Below are 21574 nucleotides of genomic sequence, written 5' to 3'. Positions count from 1 at the left end.
CTGGCTAGTACTTGAATGAGACACAAAAAGCCAAAGAAGACTGGCTGAAAACATCAGTTTCTTGGGGGCGTGATGTACGGATGACGCACACCCAAATGTCACCGGGCTGCAGGCTTCACAGTGCTCCAGTGGCATGGTGCTTACATGATGCACGCCACAGGAGAATGGTAAAGCTGCACCAGGGAGGGGAAAGCTGGCTTTTTGCCGATTCAAAAAGGTACAGCATTTTGCCACTGCTTTTTGGGCTGGCAAAAAGTTGGATTGGAGCTGCGGTGTGCAGTTGCTGCAGTGCCAACACGCCTCTCTCAGGGGTGGCTTGAAGCTGCCCCTTCAGGGTGGTCTGGTTCGCCCCATATTTCAGAGGAAGGAACTGGCAAAACCACCTCTGAGTATTCCATGTCTAAGAAAACCCTATGAAACTCAAGTTGACAAGTAACTTGAAGGCACGCAGGCACGCAAACACACAAATGATGGAAAAAGCTGTGGTATTATGGTGGAACATTTTTCCTACTGTGAGAGAGGAACCGAAGAACAACAATCTTAACCTATAAATGTGGGTGATGAATGTATGCTGAAAATGTCATTACTGATTTTGACTGCTCATAGGTCTGAAAGTATACAAAGCTGTTGAGGACAGATGTTTGCCGTTGCTAAAATGGTAACACTGTCATGGGTAAATCTAGGTAAAATTTGGTTTTGGTTGTAGTAGCAGTAACTGTTTCTGACTAATGAAAAATGCATTCAGGACTCGTTTTTCTCAATCCCATCCTAAAGGCATTCAGCTACATAACATCTGCTTCACAGCAGACCATTTTTAGAGGCAAAAACATCTTATAAAAATAGAATTAGTTATAGATTAGCCATATACAATGCACACTTTTATGATACTGTCCTTCATTGGAGGCTTGATAATAGTTTACAATAGATACAAGTTAAGTTCATTGTGATCTGTCCTAAGAAGTTTTGATGAGTTTATGAAGTTGTGGTAGCTGTTGAGCTGATTCACAGTCAGTTGTGCATTTTGTGGTTGTGGTTGTTAACTGCCCTCAAGTTGACCCTTGTGAATGAGATATCTCCAAGACCCCTTGTCTTCCACTGCTGTGCTTAAATCTTACAGATGCATGCCTGTGACCTCTCTGATTGAGTCCATCCATCTAGCATGCAGTCTTCCTTTCTTTCTATTACCCTCTACCTTTCCTAGCATTATTGTCTTTTCTCTTGAGTTATGCCTTCTCACATTATAGCTAAAGTACAACAGCCTCAGTTTGATCACCTTGGCTTCTAGAAATATTTCAGGCTTGATCTATCTGTTCAGGGATCCATTTGTTTGTTTTGTTTGTACGGGAACTTTTTGACTATTTCTATTTCCTCACTGTTTAGATTGAATTTATGTAGGTCTTCCATGGTTGTTATTTTTGTTTTCTTTATGTTCAGCAGCAAATCAGCCTTAGCACTTTCTTCCTTGACCTTTCTTAGTAATTGTTCCAAGTCTATTATTATTATTATTATTATTATTATTATTAACCTTTATTTATAAAGCGCTGTAAATTTACACAGCGCTGTACATACAATCTTTTTAATTAGACACTTCCCTGCCCTCAGGCTTATGATGTTTTCCTTTAGTAATATGGTGTCACCTGCATATCTTAGATTATCAGTGTTCTTTCCTCTTATCTTCACTCCTCCTTCTAAGTACCTTATCGCGCTCACTTTTGCCCCCGATTTGGGCATGGGCAGGGGATACACATGGCCAAGGAAAACGCATTTTATTGCACACTGCACTGTCCCCAAGGCGGCCTCATGCCAACTCCTGGCACCAAGCCGTCCCCAATCAGGGCTCAGCCGCATGATTTTGCTTCACCAAAAAGCTTCCATTTTTCAGAATTCACGCACCTGAGCTCTGATTGGGGATGGCTTGGTGCCAGGCAATGGCATGGGGCCGCCTTGGGGACAGTGCAGCATGCGATAAAATGCATTTTCCCTCAGCCATGCGCATCCCCTGCCCATGCCCAGATCAGGGGCAAAAGTGAGTGTGGTAAGCTCCAAAGTCTAAACCTGCTCTTCGTATAATGTCCCTTCATATCTCTTTTACTAAGATCCTGCCTTTTGGTGGCTGGGGAAGATAACTGCACAATTAACAAGTTAACAGAAAAGACATAAATGAATGCTTTTACAGGAAAATAAAATTGGAAGCTTGCATGTGGGCTAGAGTGACTACAGTTGTATATAATTAAAATTTCAAGAATGATATATATGTAAATGAAGTATGAACAGAATATAAACAAATCTGTTTGATTGGCCTAAATCTAAATCTTGGTCCAAACACAGTCATTACATCAGTTGCTGAATGATAAGTCAACCCTCATCTCTCTCTCTCTCTCTGTATGTATGTGTGCCTTAAAGTCACCTGTTGACTTATGACAAACCCATGAATTTTATAGTGATTTCTTAGGCAAAGAATGTTCAAGAGGAGTTTTTGCCAGTTTCTTTCTCTGAAATACACCCAACAGCACCTAGTATTTATTGGCAGTCTCCCATCCAAGTATTAACCAAGGCTGACCCTGCTTATCTTCCAAGGTCAGACAGAATCTGATGTCTTTAGGGCATTTAGGCCTTTTATGTAAATTCCATCAGTTCAATTGGTTTGCTTTAGTTGGAACTAGCAGTTGGATTTAAGTTATTTTGTTTATTGTATTGGGTATTTAGCTCACCACATCCTAAATTCTCAGTGCTGGGAATAATACACATGCTGGTATAGGGAATAATGCACTCTGTGGTCTACTTATGTATATTAACTAATTAAAAAAATAAAGCTTAAAGCTTCACCACAGTTAGTAAAGGACAGCCCAAATTGTCTATGCCATCAAGAAATTTAAGTTATGAAATTATTTAATTGTTGAATTAAATCAATGGAAGAATGTATTAAAGAAGCCATTGTTGAAGCTACTGTGCTGTGTACATGCAGTGTTAACATGGTCAGTTGCACTTGCGACAGTGTGATATAAAGGGGTGGCAGCTGTTCACATATGTTTGGACCAACTTGTCCCAACCAAAGTCCACCAGGAAGTGAGATATATAAATTTCTGAAATAACATAATAGTCATGAAAATGAGAAGTTTCTAGGATCCTGGAGCTCTGACATTCTAATCTTTGGAAGTCTAAAGCTTGCACATAGCCATTTTAAATGTTAGAAAATAGGCGGATGCACACATGTGTCTGTTAATATCACAAATGAAAATAACAAAAACATGATGGGTTTACTTGCTACTCACAGTCTCAGAATGAAAGTCAGACTAAACATTTTCTTGTCAATATTATGAGGTTTTTTAATTATTTTCATTGCTGTGTTTTTCTCATTGTTGACAGTAACCATCTTTTCCAAGGATAATTATCACAGTTGCAAGTACAAACAGAAAAATTCCTTCTAACAACTGAAAACAGATTTCAAAGCAATTGATGCAACTGTCACCCGACTTAAGGTCAAACTAGATATGACGTTAGTCAAATTTTGAATCGGATGCCTATGGCAAGCCACCATATATCTTTTTAATGTAAAGCAAGACTAGAGTAGCTAGCAACCTAAACTAAGACTGAGGGGGGGAGAGAGGTTACTGTTTTGTCCCATACATTACTTCTAGTCAGTCACTCCCAAGTTGGAGAGCATTTTGATCAGGAAACATTAATGAGGAAGAGTAACACACACAGACACACACCATTGCACCACCATTATCTAAATGGGGGGATGTCTGTTATCCCGGGAGGAAACAAGGAAAGAGAGGTGGTCAGTTGCAAGCACACAGAAATCCCAAAATCTACCCAAGAAAGGACTAAAAGGGTAGATTCCATCATGACAATTTTTAGATTAGATTTTTCATTATCTAAAGGGGGGAACTATCTAGTGTTCTGGGTTGGGAGGCAGTTTCCCCCCCCCCTTCCTTGTACATCTGAATGCAGCACGCCAAAATGCATTAGGAATATAATATTTTAATATATCTTTTTACCTTGTGCATCCTTTCCTTTAAAAGGGGGGGGGGGGTAGGGAATTGGCTTCTCTTGGTTATTTTGCACTAATCTCTGTATTTTTGTTATTTCTTTTCCACCCATTCATTCACTCTTTTCTTTTATTTACTATAAACTAAATAAAACATTTTAAATATTAAACCTTGGTTAGACTGTCCCTTGTATTTGAAAACAACTTTGTTATTTCAGGGGAACTTCCATGGCAGCAAAAGTTATTTAGCTAATATTTTCTAGGAAATTCAGTGTACAATATACTAATGAGTATATTTTGTAAAAATAAAATAATAATAATAATGAACACTCTGCTAAAGGTATAGTGACTTTTCCAATATAACAGTATGTTTTATAATGACCATCACTTTTCTTATACTGTACCTGAAATGTTCAATTGAGCAATATAGGACACAGGATACATCTATACTGTAGAAATAATGTAGTTTGGCACCATTTTAACTGCTCTGACTCCTTCCTACAGAATCCTGGGGTTTGTAGTATTGTGATATACAAGCATTCTTTGGCAGAGAAGACTAAAGACCTTGCAAAACTACAAATCCCAGGATCCCATAGGAGTATCAATCTGTGTTATTTCTGTAGTGTAGATGCACCCAGAGACTGTACTGAATTTTATAATGTGCTTAACATGCTAAAGGGTTTGGGGCTTTTAAAAAATATATTATGGGGTTTTGTTTTCTGTTTCAGCAACATTCTCTACAGCCTTTCTTGTGTTGCATTTTCTATATTTTTATTTCCTCTAAAAGAATACATACCCACACTTGGCTTCCTTTATTATTTCCATACAAAATTTGATATTTTAATATGCATTTTGTCCCCAGTTGTACTCAGTTAATGTATGCCGTTAATGTTCTTTCATCATTGCCATTTCTCTGACTTATAATAATTATACTGTCTGCACCAAAAGAGGACTGCCTAGTTATCATAGGCAATTAGAATGCCAAAGTAGGAAAGAGCAGAATCAAAGACAGTAGCAAGATTTGGGCTCAACTTAAGTAATGAAGCAGGAGAGCGACTGGTAGAGTTTTGTGAGGCCAACCATCTATTTGTTTCACATACAACCCATACAAACAGAAGACTGTACACATGGACATCATGAGATGGCCAACACAAAAACCAAATAGATCATATAATAGGAAACAGAAGGTGGAGAAGCTGGCTCCATTCTTGCTGTAAAAATGAGATCAGGTGCAGACAGGAGCACAGACCATGAATAACTAATATCCAAAATACGAAAAAAAAGCTTAAAAAACCTACCAAATCAATAACCATGCCAAAATATGATCTGGAAATCATTCCAACAGAATTTAAGGAAAGTTTATATTACAGGCTCGCACTATTAAGTTTAGTTGGTCATAAGAATTATGGAGAGAAGTCAGAGACACAAGGAGAAAGAATTGTTGAAAGATGATAAATGTTTCCAAAAAGGAGAAGAAACAGTTGCTGATAAACGAAATGCTTCGAGCAGTTAAAGAAAGATGAGAATCAAAAGCAAAGGGAGACAGGCTGAACGCTACTGTTCAATAGTTAGTGTGCAACGACAAAGAGAATTACAGCAACAATCAATGCAAAGAAATAGAAGCCGGCCACAGAAAAGGAAGAACAATAGATCTATTCCACAAGATTTGGAGATTCAAAGAGAAATTCAAACTAACAATGGGGATGCTCTACAATCAGAACAGGAACATAATATACAACCATGATGAAATTTAAAAGACAATGAAAGCAATATGGAGAAGAGCTATATAAAATATATATGAAAGGATAAACAACACATGGGACAAAGAGACTTGCGAAAATGAACCCTAAATCTTAGAAAGCAAAGTAAAAGCCATATTCAAAGCAACTGAAAAAGTAAATCACCAGGAACAGATGACATACCAACTGATCTGTTATAAGAGAGAGAGAATCAACTCGGGTTATAACTAAAATATGTCAACAAATTGAAAAACAAAGCAGTGACCCACAGACTGGAAACAATCAATATAGATTCCTATCATCAAAAAAGGAGACACAAAAGATTGCCATAATTACAAGACTATTGCACTAATTTCCCATGCAAGCAAAGTCATGCTCAAAATTCTTCAGCAGAGACTCCTACCATTTATGGAGCAAGAAATCCCAGATGTGCAGGCTGGATTCAGCAAAGGAGGAGCCACTAGAGATCACATTGCAAACATAATGATGGATAATGGCACTCACAGAGAATTTCAAAAGAAAATCTGCATATGCTTCATTGACCACAGCAAAACCTTTGACTGCATAGGTCGTGAAAAACTATGGAATACTCTCAAAGAAATGGGAGTTCACTATATCTGATTGTCCTGATGCATAAGCTGTACTCAGGGCAAGAGGCTGCTGTCAGAACTGAATACAGAGAAACAGAATAATTCTCAGCTGGAAAAGAAGTCAGACACATCTGTATACTATCACCCTATTTATTCATCCCATATGCAGAAAATATTGTATGCAGTACAGACTTAAAAAACAAAATGACAACGGTTTAAAAAATACAAGTCAGTGCTTTCAGTCTCAATACAATACCAGAGCAGAAAGAGTACTAAGGGTCTGGGATCATATTAGTCCTGGACTCACCCAGTATTGAGCAGTAGTTTCACATTGCCTCTGAACTGAGTCATTGTGCTTCATACAAACAAAGAAACTTAAAATCAGTGTTTCCCTGAGTGTTCCTTAAGATACAAACTAGAGAATCACATCCTGGGCTACGTCTACACTGGAGCTTCATGGACTTTAGTAGCACACAGGCTGTTTTCACTCCACATCAATCCCCAGGATAGCTCTTTATCCTGCAGCACAATTGATTAAATATTTTGAGGGCACATGAACACATGCAAATCTGTAGTATACCTCTCTGTGTAATATCTCTTTCCTGATGGATCACCTGTGTCTTCATCCCCACCAGTGTTCAGCCTTGTATTTGTTGGGAACACTTACTCTCCACTCTTCAAAATTTTCTCGATATGTAAAGCATCAGTATAACGTAGACAGTGACTCTCTACCTCCACTCAAGTGTGGGAGCTAGGCTCCATGAAGAAACTCCATTTATATTGGAAATGGTAATATATGGCAGACCAGACCTATTTGAATGCTGTAGCCATCATCACCATAATTTCAGACATAGACTGGCTGATTGCCCTATGCTAGGCAAATATGCAGTGATGCGCAGGAACTGTCATGAGTGGAAGCACTGTTGTAAAGGATGCCTATACTGCTGCCATGTAGACAGAATGGTATTGTTTACTTACAGATTTGGTTTTCATGCAGCATTTGTTTACAATCTGCTTGTGCCCTTTCATAAACATTTCCTCAGCCTCCAAATTACTAAATATTACTGACCTGCTGCAGCTACTGCTGGCCGTTCTGGGCAGAACATTTTCAATTTCATTCTTCATATGGGCTACACCCCTCCCCCTGCTAAAAGCAAAACTAGTCATTGTTCTCCATTTTTCTTAATCTGGTGGTTTTTCAGGGGGGAGGGGAGGGTTGCCGTCCCAGGAGGTAATGGGAGGAATTTTTGTTGCAGTTTTGGTGGGAGCCACTTCGATGTGTGAAAACTGGCAAGGGATTATGCAAACATGAGATCTTTCCCAGGCAAATGGCATGGAAAGAAACAAATATCTGTACCAATCTCACTACCATTTTGTGGGTGGGGGAGAAAAGAAATGAAGTGGACTCAAAGTCAAGTGATCCTAGACAGCCAACTCACTTGACCCCAAAAGCTGCTCCTTGCACGTATCTTCCTACTCAGTCATTCCTGATTCTGACAGAACACGTGGGAAAGGATAAAGGGGGGGAAATACTTATTTTATAAAATCAAAAAGAAAAAAACGTAGGATAGAAATACATTCATTTGAACTCAAGGTATCATCCTCAGGCAATGAAAAGATTGGCTGCTCCAGGAGGAGGCAAACATCATGTGCCATGTGAGGGTTAAAACTTGAACAAAGCTGGATGTTTAGCCCCAATTTGATGACTCCAAGGCCTTTTGCTTTTGTCACTTTGACTTGTGCTGCATGTCTCTTCTTCCCTGCTATTCTCTCTCAAAACATGTTCATGCATTTGCCAGACTATGGCCTGTTACAGACTGCCAAAATAAAGCTGCTTCGGGTCTCTTTGGAGGTATGCTCTTTAAATGATGCATGGGTCCTAAGAGTCCGGAGGTCGCGCCAAAACCACACTCCATTCCTAAGCACTGGAGTGCAGCTTTGGTGCAGCTTCCGGATTCTTAGGATGCATGCATCATTTAAACAGCATACCTCCAAAGAGACCCGAAGCAGCTTTATTTTGGCAGTCTGTAACAGACCTATCTGTGATAAAAGGTCACAAGGCAAGACAAGGCAAAATCAGTCGAGATAACTTTGTTGGAGCCGAAATAGCCTCAACCTTATTACATACAACTCTGAGAACCTTGACTGCACATAGGGCATGGATCCATCCAGCGGCTGACTTTGGCAGTCTCATGGGCAGTAGCCAATTTGCTATCTCCCTGTGCTATCAGGAAATGTGCCAAAGAGCAGCCCCCAAGCTGGACATCCTCTTCAGCTTCTAAGATCACTTAAAAGAGGGGTGAGAAACTGCTGAAGGGGAGGTCGTTGTTTCCATTTCTGTGATCTCACCCCCACCCCAGGTTACAGTGTTCTGGTTCTGGGAATTGGTCTAAGTGCAACCAATTTTCTTGCTTTGTGGAGAGGGAAGGTTGGGACTGCAGAAGGTAGGGAGAGAGTTTTTGTGGCAATTTTCCAACATAAGTGGCACAAGCAATACTGCTTATTAATTTTGGCTCTTTTGGGGGGCTGAATTGTTTAGGATGTCTGGATGCTTCAAATTCTGCAAAACGAGGTTCTAGTAAGCCCCAGTGTGTAGACTGGCAGGGAGAACCACAGGGGGAGAGTTGGTCCTAACCCCACTGGTGTTGCCCACTCCTGCTTCACAAGACCACTTCAATGATCTTGGAGTGCAAGGCTTTGAAAGGGATACCCAGCTTACAGGATGTCCCTCACCTCATTCCCAGATTACATGGGCCACACTTTCCTCACTTCTGGCTTAAGAGGATCCCTGAAGCCAGGGTGACAGATAAGCAGGCCCCACCTCTCCTCTCTCCTATGTAGTAACCAAAGGATGACTGCCAAAACTGTGATACTGAGCAGCAAAATTTCAACAATGCATAAGACCAAATGGCCCACATTCACAGAGTTAGATAACAGGAAGGCAGGGAGGGAGAGAGTGAAGCTGCTTCCAAAGAATGGGTTGGCAGCCTATTTTATGCAGGTAGACCAAAGGAAAGCCCTCTCTTTTTGACAATGTATACCTGTGGAGAAAAGCCCACCCACCATCCAGCCAGACACATTCTGATTGACTGGCTGACAATTGAGGTACAACTGGAACCTGTGCAACTCATAGGCTTCTGAGAAGAAGACTGAGACACAGAAAAAGATTATGGTTCACCCATTCCTTCCATTTCCAACAGCCAGGAATCAGAGATCTGGGTGAATGCTAGACCACTTTCTTATCTTGTATTCTTTAAAGGCTCCTAATATTTTCTGTTGATAGTAACTGTTATTTCTTTTGCAGTCTTCACTCTCAATGGTTCCCAACCTTGGGTCCTTGGGTGTTGTGAAATTACATCTTCCCTTATCCCTGATCACTGGTCATGCTTGTTAGGGATGATGGGAGTTGCAGCTCTTCTCCTGGCTTTCACTCTCACCCCCTTGGTCAGCGGAAGAACAACCAGTTTGACCAGTAGCTCTGAGAATTGGCTGAAGATGTCTTCCAATCTTCTCTGGAGTCTGCTGGTTCTTGTTCAGCTCTCAAGACACCAGTCAACACAGTAGTCTTCTTAAAAAGATCTACTTTTATTCTACTATATACACTATGCACAAAACAATTCACTACTCACAAAACTCTCACTACTATACTCCTCAATACCCACACTACTATACTCCTCAATACCCACAAAAAGTATTGCCATACATTATTGTTTATATAGACATTTGTCTCTCTATTCATTATACAGTTGCCACCTCCTGGGCGTGTACATATATTATGATTGACATACCATACTTGGCTCAATCTAGACCTCACATTGCATCATACATTACTGTCCACTCAATGACTCTCAGGTGATATCAATTTGCACCTTTTCACTTTGTCATTGCCTCATATGTCCTTGGCTTTCAGGACCTTCTAATTACATTACTTACAACACCTGTGTGACAATTCAATAACTTTTGCTGTGTCATGTTACTTTCAAATACATTCATATACATATTATATTTCTTGTGACTTTATATCCCATGTGGCTTTTTCCTGACAATCCCCTCCGAAATAGAATATTGTATGTGAATTATATTGTCATTCCAATCAACTGAGACAATCTCTCGTGTTTTTCAACTGTCAAAGCCTTTGTAAAAATGTCTGCTATGTTGTGTTGTGTCTCTATGTACTTTAACTCTATTTCTCCTTTCTGGACCATTTCTCTTACGTTCTGGTATCTTACACCTACGTACTTTGTTCTGTTTTTCAGACTTTCTGTTTCTGCCATTGCTATACAGGACTGCGAATCTTCATGAATTTCTACAGGAATTTTAAAGCTTTCATTCAAATCAATCAATAATTGTTCTATCCACTGTACCTCATTTGTGACTTCATTCAAAGCTGCGAACTCAGCCTCACTAGTGCTCAATGCTACGTTTGTCTGTTTTCTACTTCTCCACACAATGGGACTTTCGCTGTATCTTATAATCATTCCAGTCACTGACTTTTTGTCCCCTGATTCCGAAGCAAATGAACTATCTACATAACAATCCAAATCAGCATTGCTTTTTCTAATTATCAACCTCTTGTCTATGGTTCCTTTCAGATACCTAATCAAATGTTTCACTGCTGTCCAATCCTCAATTCTCGGGTCGTTTACTCTTCTGGCCAAAACATGAACCGCGTACGAGATGCCTGGTCTGGTATGGCTAGAAATAAACTGTAAAGATCCAACAACACTTCTAAACAATCTTTTATCCTCAAAAGCTCTTGTAACTTCCTCTGACACAAAACTTGTAGTCATCGGAGTTTTCACAACCTTTGCACTATGTAAACCACATTTCTCAATTAACCTTTCAATTTTCTTGCTTTGACTCAGCAAACAATGCCCTTCTTCAGTCCATTCTACATTTATCCCTAAGTAAGACTTCAACATACCTAAATCTTTCAACACAAATTTCTTTGACAATTCATTTTTCACCAACTCAATTTCTTTCTTTGATTTGGCTGCAACGCACAAATCATCCACATAGATCAACAAAATTACATCTCCTTTTGTGTATACACAAGCATCTGCAACACTTCTCTTGTAACCTAATTTCTCCAATTCATCATTGATGCATATATTCCAAGCTCTTGCACTTTGCTTGAGACCGTACAATGCTTTCTTCAACCTGTATACATTCTGACTACCACCTACTTCAAAACCTTGAGGTTGCTCCATGAAAATTTCTTCTTCTAAATTGGCATTTAAATAAGCCGTCTCAAAATCAAAATGCTCTACAATCAGATCTCTCTTTCCTGCAACTGCTAATACCATTCTTAAACTCTCTGCTTTTGCGGTTGGAGAAAAAGTTTTGTCATAATTTTCAAACTGTTCCTGTGAAAAGCCTTTTGCTACCAACCTTGCCTTATATTTCACACTACCATCAGGCATGTCTTTCCTTTTATAAACCCACTTGCAACCAATGACTTTTTTATCCTTGGGTCTTCCTACTATTTCAAAAACATCTTTCCTTTCTAAGCAATCAAATTCACACTCCATTGCTTCACACCACTTCTCCTGTTCCTCTTTAGGAAAATTTTCTATTTCAGCAAAACTTTCTGGTTCTTCAAAAACCAAACAAGCTTTTGCATTGGTCACCACAAATCTGTCAGGAGATTTTCTAGTTCTTTGACTACGTCTAGGTACTAACTCTGTTGTTCTGCCTCTCTCTTCCTCATCTCTGTCTACACTGGAAGTTGTGGCTTTCTTACTGAATCTCTTGTCCTCTGTCATGCGTGTGGTTTTTGGTCTGGACATTTCACTATCTGAGGAGCTATCACTGCTACTCGTGGATGGTTCTTCTGGTTTTACTATAACCCCTCCATTTCCTGGAGATGCTTGGCTTTGGGTCTGAGTCTCTGCCTCACTTGAGTTGCCTAACTTCACAAACACTTCCTTATTTGCATGGAGTTTTTCCCAACCAGCATATCTTTCAAAATTGGCAGATCTCGAATGTCTCACTTCTTTTCCTCCTAAATAGAATTTGTAACTGTTTCCAGAATACCCCAAAAACATCATTCTTCTACTCTTGGGTTCACCTTTGTTTCTAAAGCATGCAGGTGTGTACACATATGCATATTGACCAAAGATTCTTAGGTATTTAAAATTAGGAATTCTACCATATAGAACTCTATAAGGAATATCATCTATTACTGAATGATAGAGTCTATTGGTTATGTGTACAGCTGTCAAAACAGCTTCACCCCAAAAATTATCACTTACACCCGCGTCAGCCATCATACAAGCAGTTAACTTTTTGATTTCTTGAATCTTTCTCTCTGCAAGCCCATCCTCACTAGGACATGCAGGATTTGTTGTGTGGTGTGTTATGCCAACCTTTTGAAACCAATAAAACAATTCATTAGATAAAAATTCCCCGCCTTTATCAGTTATAATTGTGTCTACTCTGAAATCAAATTTTCTTTCAACCATTCTTATCCAAGATTTTAAGCTTTGCCCAGCGTCTGACTTATTTTTCAGTATTCTGACAAATGTAAATCTAGTGTATCTGTCCACAATTACCAAATAATACTTGCAACCTCCTATAGATAAACAGTTTGCGTGGGCAACGTCAGCATGTACAAATTCAAAAGGTCATCGTGCAATTCTTTTTGTCTTTTTTGCTACAGGATATGACTTAATTTTCACTTGACTACAAATGGTACAATCCAAATGATTTTTACAGTCTGCCACTCTCAGATCAGGGCACATACTGATTAGGTTCTTTAAGCATTTAAAGCTTGCATGACCAAATTTTCTATGTAACTCATGTATACAATCCTTGTGTAACGGAACATTATCAACATTGTTTACATTCTCTACTTTGTAATGATCAACATTTTCCTCTAGAAAATAAAGCTTATCTTTCTTTAGCCCTATTCCGCAAAGCTCACCATTTAACTTTATCTTGCAAAAATTCTTTTCAAAAATTACAGTGTAGTCCTGGTCTGTTAATCTACTGACTGATAATAAATTGTTTTCCAACTCTCTCACATGTAGCACATTATTAAATTCTTGTTTTAACCCCGGAATGTAAACAGATCCCATTTCTTTTACTGAACTTACTTCATTGCCATTAGCTAGAATTACTGCATTAATATTGGCAGATTTCCTATTTTCAATCAACTCAATGTCATTACACATATTACTAGTTGCACCAGAATCTATTAACCATTTAGAATCTTTTCTATGTTTCTCTTTTATCATTGTTGCACGTTCCTTCTTGTTGTAACTGCCCCTGAAAAATGTCGGCTTGTTCTGTCTCTGTTGCTGAAAGTTCCGCGTCTGCGGTCTGTTATCTCTCTGTCTGTACTGGTCAGCAGCCAATTGTTGACAGTTTCTTTGCAAATGTCCTGCCTTTCCACAGTGGTAACAACGTCGTTTTTCTCTCACGGGAGCTGCTGCTTGGTGTTCTCTTAACTCAGGAGCCTGGTGCAGTCTTGGTGCTGATTTCTGTGAGTCTTCTTTTTCAGACAATCTTCTCTGATTTTCCTCCAAAATTCTTGCTACTATTAAGTCTCTGCTTAGTTCAGCCTCAGGCAGATTCTGAAGACTGTTAGTGATGGAGTCCCATGAACTGTCTAAAGACTCTATTAGGATGTAACATTGCTGTTCTTTGTTTATTTGGACACCTCTTAATTCTGCCTCCACAAACAGGTTTTGCATTTTCTTTAAATGTTCAACCACACACTGTCCCTTAGTCATCTTTTGTCTATAGATTCTTTTAGACCAAAGCATTTTGGCAAAAGCTGTAGTTGGAGTATGTAGCCTTTCAAGAGTCTCCCAAACTTCTTTTGCGGAGCCCTTATCTCTCACATCGTTTATCATGTCCTCCTCGAGCATCAAATACAAGCATGCTTTTGCCTTGCTATCTCTTTCTTTGGCGGCTGCATTTGCATCGGCTGTTAGCCCCGTCTCGACTGTGGCCCATAAACCTTCTTTAATCAGTAGTGACTGTGCATAAACTTTCCAGGTGGAGTAATTGTGGGAGTTTAACTTGCTAAACTTCAACACTTCCATCTTATCTTGTGCAGTGACTCAATTTGGCAAAGTCCTTCCTGAGTTTGCACAGCTGCCTCGTCTCGGGCTTTTCCAAAACACAAAACACTTCACTCACGAGCTTACCAGTGCAGCGTACACAGCTTGCTCTGATCGGTCGTCCACAAAACTTTCTTTCTCTTCCAGGAAAGTTCAGCTTCTGTGGATGCTGGGTGTTCCAGTAACTGGCGCTGGGCCCATAACCTTTGTTAGGGATGATGGGAGTTGCAGCTCTTCTCCTGGCTTTCACTCTCACCCCCTTGGTCAGCGGAAGAACAACCAGTTTGACCAGTAGCTCTGAGAATTGGCTGAAGATGTCTTCCAATCTTCTCTGGAGTCTGCTGGTTCTTGTTCAGCTCTCAAGACACCAGTCAACACAGTAGTCTTCTTGAAAAGATCTACTTTTATTCTACTATATACACTATGCACAAAACAATTCACTACTCACAAAACTCTCACTACTATACTCCTCAATACCCACACTACTATACTCCTCAATACCCACAAAAAGTATTGCCATACATTATTGTTTATATAGACATTTGTCTCTCTATTCATTATACAGTTGCCACCTCCTGGGCGTGTACATATATTATGATTGACATACCATACTTGGCTCAATCTAGACCTCACATTGCATCATACATTACTGTCCACTCAATGACTCTCAGGTGATATCAATTTGCACCTTTTCACTTTGTCATTGCCTCATATGTCCTTGGCTTTCAGGACCTTCTAATTACATTACTTACAACACCTGTGTGACAATTCAATAACTTTTGCTGTGTCATGTTACTTTCAAATACATTCATATACATATTATATTTCTTGTGACTTTATATCCCATGTGGCTTTTTCCTGACAATGCTTTCTGTGGATTGTGGAATTTGTACTTTAACAACATCTAGCAGTCAAAGATTGGGAACCACTACTCTCTTTCTTGATTAATTTTACTTCCTACAATCTAACACAGTATATTCTATTCTTTGATTTTTGTCTCATCAGATGAAAGGAGGAATCCTGGGTTTGTTTTAGATTTTTTGCCCCCTTTAGTTTGTTGGGAGAGAAACAAACTTGAGAGGTGAAAGCACCAACATTCAGATGATAAAAGCTGCCTGCATTAATACACTGTTTGTCCCTCAATAAGCCAGGGTTTCCATGGTGTTGTGCAACCACAGCTATTAAAAACACACATGTTGGTGGTCCTGCCACTGCAGAAAGGACAAGGAGGAACTTACAATGTCCTACTTCAGAGGTCTAGAAGAGTAGATATATGGCTGTCACAACAATCTTTTATTTGCTGTGTTCTCATTTTCTTTAGGGCCTCTTGGTTCTTTCAAGCTCACTTTCAAAGTAGATTGATTAATCACTAGCAAGAAAACATGAAAAGAAAAATTAAGCCTTCTTTCTTTAACAATAAATGTGCAAAATGCATTTTTAAAATCTTAAAATGCATACAAAATAATGTTTCTTTTAATTACATTTATTTATTTATTTATTTATTTATTTATTTAGTATTTATTTATGGCATTTATACCCTGCCCTTCAGCCTATTTAATTACAGGTTGATTCAAAATTGGTTCACTGATCTTTATCCTGCAATTAATATGGTTTTTGTTATTAACCCTAAATCAATGATAACATTTGGGGTCAGCTGGCAAGCCAAGGACTATCTATGCCATTCCCATTCCATGCACACATCTCTTCACATAGAGATAGAGAGGACTAAATATTCCCTCCCCGATCAGTAAGATCTAGGTATCTTTGGGGCGGAATGGGGGTGGAAGCTGTTATTTTTCTGTCACCTAGTGATATACAAAAAAGTCAAAAGGAAACAGCAAATTCTGTAATAAGACTGCTGGAAGCTGGGAGATATTTTGCTTCAAGAAGTCTTGGATGGAAAGAGCCAGAAAACAGTTGTTCCCCCCACTTATGCACAAGGGAAAGTGACTTGGGGTTCAGAGGCCACACAGAGTGACTAAAAACAATATGTTACCCCAGAGGTAGAGAGAGAGAGAGATTTGTGTGTGTCACATGGGAATTAGGACTCCATGGGTCTCCCTATGACAATGGACTCAGGATACCTTGCTTTTTCTTATAATCCTGATTCCTGCAATTCACTCCTGTATTCTAGTTGATCAAATCCAACCACCCTTGAGTGAAAATAGGAAAGAAAGGGGGGAGTTGGCTCTTGCACACTGGAGTGGCGGACAGGTTATATATAAGTTATATATAATTTTCAAACAGGTAGCCATATTAGGTTGTTTCACTGTAAAAGCAGTAGGAGAGAGGAAAAAAGGAATTACAATATTGTTAGAACTGTATGACTAATCAGTTTATTTCAGCATAAGCATAATTTATGCTTATTAGGCAGTAGTTGGGTTTTTAACGTTTTGCTTTGCTGTTGTGTCATATGGCGACCCTAAAGCAACCCTATCACAGGGTTTGCTTGACAAGATTTGTTCAGAGGCCTTCCGCTGAGGCTGAGAGCATGTGACTTGCCCAAGGTCATCCAGTGGCCAAAGAGAGAATCAAAGCCTGGTCTCCAGAGCTGTAGTCCAACACTCAAACCAATATGCTATTCTGGCTCGCCCTCCATTTTGCCACTGTTTGTAGACTCCGTTTGTTTCTTTGCTTTTATCCATGCCCTTGGTTAAAATGTTGTGCTCTAAGACATGTGGCTGTACTTACCAATTTGAGAAAAAGAGCCATTAAGATATTGGATCTGGAAAGCAGGAGAAGACAAAATAGTCCTTTTGTTTACTAATGATTTTGACTTGATTTTGACAGTCAAGAGGGTTGATATTGAGCATGGGTTGTCTCCAAAATATAAACATCTTCTCATAGTCTCATGTCTGAGGTCAGTAATGGATTGGATGAGGGAAAATAGACTTAAACTGAATCCAAATAAAACGGAGGTACTCGCTTGGGGGTACTCCTGGACTCGTCGCTTCAGCTGTCATCTCAGATGGATGCGACAGCCAGGAGTGCCTGTTATGAGCTTCAGCTGATACGCCAGCTATGACCCTTCCTGGAATGGGAAAACCTAGAAACAGTTGTACATTCACTAGTAACCTCTTGTCTCAATTTCTGCAATGCGCTCTACATGGGGCAACCCTCATGCCTCGTTTGGAAGCTGCAACTGGTCCAAAATATGGCAGCCAGATTGGTTACAGGGAGTTCGAAATCTGAACCTATTACACCTATCTTAAAATCCCTACACTGGCTGCTTATTAGCTTCCGGGCACAGTATAAGGTGTTGGTCATTACCTATAAAGCACTACATGGCTTGGGTCCAGCGTACCTGAGGGAACGCCTCCTCCCATACAATCCTTCCCGCACTCTCAGGTCCTCTGAGAAGAATCTCTCGCAATCCAAGAAAACCAGACTGGTATCGACTTCCCAGAGTACGTTTTCTGTTGCCGCTCCAAAAGCCTGGAATGACCTGCCAGAGGAGATCTGCCATATAACATTTTGGAGGTCTTTAAGAAGGCAATACAAATGGATCTCTACCGGCAGGCATTCCCAAATTGACCTCCTCGGAATGTTCACTCTCCAGTTGTGAATTGTCATTTTTAATGGTATTTTAAGGTGGGAGGGAGATAGGAATTGGATTTTATATGTTTTGCTATGTTTTTACTTGTGGTTTGTTGTGTTCTATTTTTATTGTTCTTATGTTTGTTGTTACCCACCTTGATCCAATACAGGGAGAGGCAGGATACAAATTATTATCATCATCATTATTATTATTATTATTATAGATGGTTTTATAAACTCTCGTGTTGTAACAGTTACTAATCGAACAATTTAGGAGACATTTCTGTCAGAGGAACTGTTGCCCCAATGTGAGATAAATTCAAAGGACTCAATCACTATTGGACTATTATTATACCTATAATTCATCCAGGGGAGGGGGGAGTAGCATGGTGGATTACAACCTAATTTTAAAACCTTTGTGATACCTTTAATTATATCCATTATATTGTAATAGACATTGTGCCACAGACAAATAAAATCTGGTTGATTGATAGTTTCCTTACTGCAGTCCAGGTAAGGTGATTTACAGAGATCATTTATTGGAACAGGAAATGCAGAAGGTGTTTAATAATATTGGTCTCAGAAGATATGCTACAGGTTTGCATTCCACTGATACCAAGTCAAATCAGATAAAAAGCATCTGCATTGGATACAAACATCTGATTTCTTCTCATTATTTGATTGAACAGATGTGTTCTTTGGCAAATGAATCTCTTTATTTATGTTGACATACTTGGTTACAAGAAGATGGTCCTGCAGCATGCTGCGTCATTCTGTAACTTGTCACTTATGGTGGTGAAGAAAACTGGGTTTGTAGGATAGGAGGCTTTAAGCAATACTTTCTCAGAAACCAATCTATGCCCTTACCTGTGATCCTTTAAACTGTAAGGGGGCTTGTGTGCCAGCATTTCATGGAATGTGCAAATTTAAAAGATCTTCTGGGGCATTTATGGAGGGGTGGGGAGCTGAATTCTTGGGGGACCACTCCCTGAGGCTTACTTCTCTCTCAGATATTATTTATACCAGGTGAAGGCAATCATGGCCCTTCAAATGTATTTGAACTACACCTCTCATAATGACTCACTATTTGCCTAAGCTACTAGGGGCTAGTGGGAGTTGTCACCTCAAAATATTTAGAGAGTCACAGTTGTCCATTCCTGAATTCTACAGTGAGTGTATTCCACCACATTGTCTGAAATATTATGGGAAGGAGAGGCTGACCCTCAGAAGGAATGTATAAGTAAGCTAGTACCTAGTCACACACTTTCCTTCAGTCTATTTCATGTCTTCGTATTGCTTTCTATTGCCAATATCTTGAGATTGAATAAATAGCATTCTTGGAAGCTACATTTGCTAGTTGCCTATTTTATATCTATTTCATTACAACTCTGTGTACAAGAACATTCTTCAAGAAAAGTCTTCAGCTTCCACAGAATTAACTGAAAGCAGTATATATTGCTGTCATACCTCATACATAATCAGCTTAGCAGACCTGAGACAGATTGTTACAGCCCTTTCAAAGTTTCTACAATACTACAAATATCTTTTTCTCTACCTCATTATCACCACTATTGCATATTTTATAAAGTGTAGGCAGTCTTTTTCTAGTTGTAATTTTGCATCCACCTCCAACTGAGATTAAAATACATACAAAAACATGAGAAAAGTTTTGTAACATGCCTTCTCCCTTTCCCTCTTATTTCATCTTAAAGGATTGTTCAACATCAGAAGAATACAACATTGCTGCAGCACTATTGCCACTGACAACTGCTTTTTACAGGGTAAGTTATAGTACTATGGTATCATATTGATTTCATAATTCCTTACAGTGGAATTATTTAAAGCAGGGGTGATTATAGTGTGGCCCTGGGTCACATGTACCCAATGACGTTTTTTCACAAATAACATAGAACAGACCAGCAACTTAAGCCACCTTCCAGGTGGCTTGGAATCACGGCATTTACACGCTGCATGCCTCCAAGCCACCCGGCCATTTACACGGGGACAGCTTCGTGACACTCCAGCAGCACAGCATTTACATGCCACATCACCGGTGCATCATGAAACCAGCTTCTGGCTGCAGCGCAGGCACAAAGCCCACTTTTTACCGCTTCTTTTTTAGATGGCTTCAAAGCAGATCAAGGCCATGGCATGCAGTTGCTGCAGCCCCAATCCACCTCCGGCAGGGGCGGCTTCAAGCTGCCCCTTCCGCCAGTCTGTTTTGGCCCATAGAAATAATAAGAATAGGTTCCTACACCACAAAAAGGAAGCGTAGCTTGAACATTTTCCAACAAACTTTTTATTCGGAATTAAATATATAAGTATATGAAATGAAACAACTTTTGCATGAATAAATAAAAACCTTTGTAATCTTCTAGAGGCCATTTACATCAAGAGCATGCAGGGATCCAAAATGCATGCAATGATTTTTTTTTCTTTCACTGGTCACTTTTCTAATAATTTCCAGTTCAGTGGCCAGACTTATAGATCTATTCTTTTTTAACATGCTGTATACCCCGTGATCACTATGATTTCCAAAGCCCTAAACAGCTTGGGGACAGGTTATCTGAAAGACAGGCTCCTCCATAAGAGCCTGTCCAAAATTTGAGAACCTTAGCAGAGGCCATTTTGCATGTCTCAATAGCTACCAGGCTAGTATGATGTGTACACAGTAGAGTTTTCTCTGTAACAGCACCCTGACTGTGGACCTCTCTGCCAAGGGAAGTTAAACTGGGTCTCTCTCTTTTTGAACTTTCAGCGGGATACAACAGTGTTGTTCCACATTGCCTTTATTCTTTGAAACTGCTCTGGCTGTCATGTTTGATTTTAAATTGTTTTTAAGGAATATTTTAGTTTGTCTTTTTAACCTATGTATTGTTTTAAATGTTTGTTTGGTGTTTTTTTCCACCACCTTGAGATTCTTAGTAGGCTGGGAGGCAATAAATAAATGCCCTACACTGCTTCTATGCTGTGGAAATAATGCAGTTTGATACCACTTTAACTGCCATTATTACCCTACAGAATCCTGGGATTTGTAGTTTTATGAGGCACCAACATGCTTTCACATAAAAGGCTAAAGACTTTGTGAAACTACAAATTCCAGGATTCCATTATGAGCTACAGTACTTAAACTGGTGTCAAGCTGCATTATTCCTACACTGTGGATGCACCCATCAATAAATAAATTTGAAAAAAAACAATTAGATTTGAAAATTCTAATCAGTTCAGCTCAGAAGTGCATGTCCCAACATTTCTAAAACAAACATAGCTTCCAGGTTCTTCTAGAAATGTTGAAATATTAAGATAAAATGTTGCACAATGGTTGTTAAAGTTGCTTTGATAAAGAGTTAACTAGAAAGTCTAACAAGGTTTTTAAGATCTCGTAAAGTCTTTGTCTAGTGGAAGTATACTTTAGGGCAATACACATACGTAATTAAACTAACGAGAAAATTTCTGTTTACAACATACTGTGACTCTTGTGATGTCCAGTAAAATTCCAGTAATAATACCGAGTGACTAGGCACTTACAAAACCTGAGAGAGCCGGATGTGACTGAAGAAATCCACAGGCTTATAGCCATCAGCATTAAATTCATGGACAACAAGTCAGTATGCTGATATGTACTTGTGGCCTGAAAAAATATTTTAG

The 21574-nt window shown here is 39.3% G+C and overlaps 1 protein-coding gene and 1 long non-coding RNA gene across 12 annotated transcripts in view; one reads left to right on the top strand and one right to left on the bottom strand.

Moving 5' to 3' along the window:
• The window catches only part of LOC149314462 (uncharacterized), a 184741-nt gene that overhangs the window by 28731 nt on the left and 134436 nt on the right, over positions 1–21574 (bottom strand). Inside the window, exon 2 of the long non-coding RNA XR_016280927.1 lies at positions 15628–15758. This is a non-coding gene — a long non-coding RNA (uncharacterized LOC149314462). The remainder of the gene's footprint in view (positions 1–15627; positions 15759–21574) is intronic.
• Positions 1–21574, top strand: part of SBF2 (SET binding factor 2) — a 341214-nt gene that overhangs the window by 227681 nt on the left and 91959 nt on the right. For all 11 annotated transcript variants that reach the window (XR_016280926.1, XM_089521164.1, XM_089521169.1 and 8 more), the window contains one exon: positions 19639–19707. Coding sequence is in view for 10 of the 11 variants with exons in the window: in XM_089521164.1 (XP_089377290.1) it covers positions 19639–19707 (69 nt within the window). In the remaining variant the exon portion in view is untranslated. The remainder of the gene's footprint in view (positions 1–19638; positions 19708–21574) is intronic.

Source organism: Sceloporus occidentalis, unplaced genomic scaffold (genome assembly GCF_023333645.1).
Source record: "Sceloporus occidentalis isolate IW3139 unplaced genomic scaffold, rSceOcc1.0.p SCAF_4, whole genome shotgun sequence".
NCBI lineage: Eukaryota > Metazoa > Chordata > Lepidosauria > Squamata > Phrynosomatidae > Sceloporus > Sceloporus occidentalis.
This window is presented reverse-complemented; position numbering and strand designations above follow the sequence as displayed.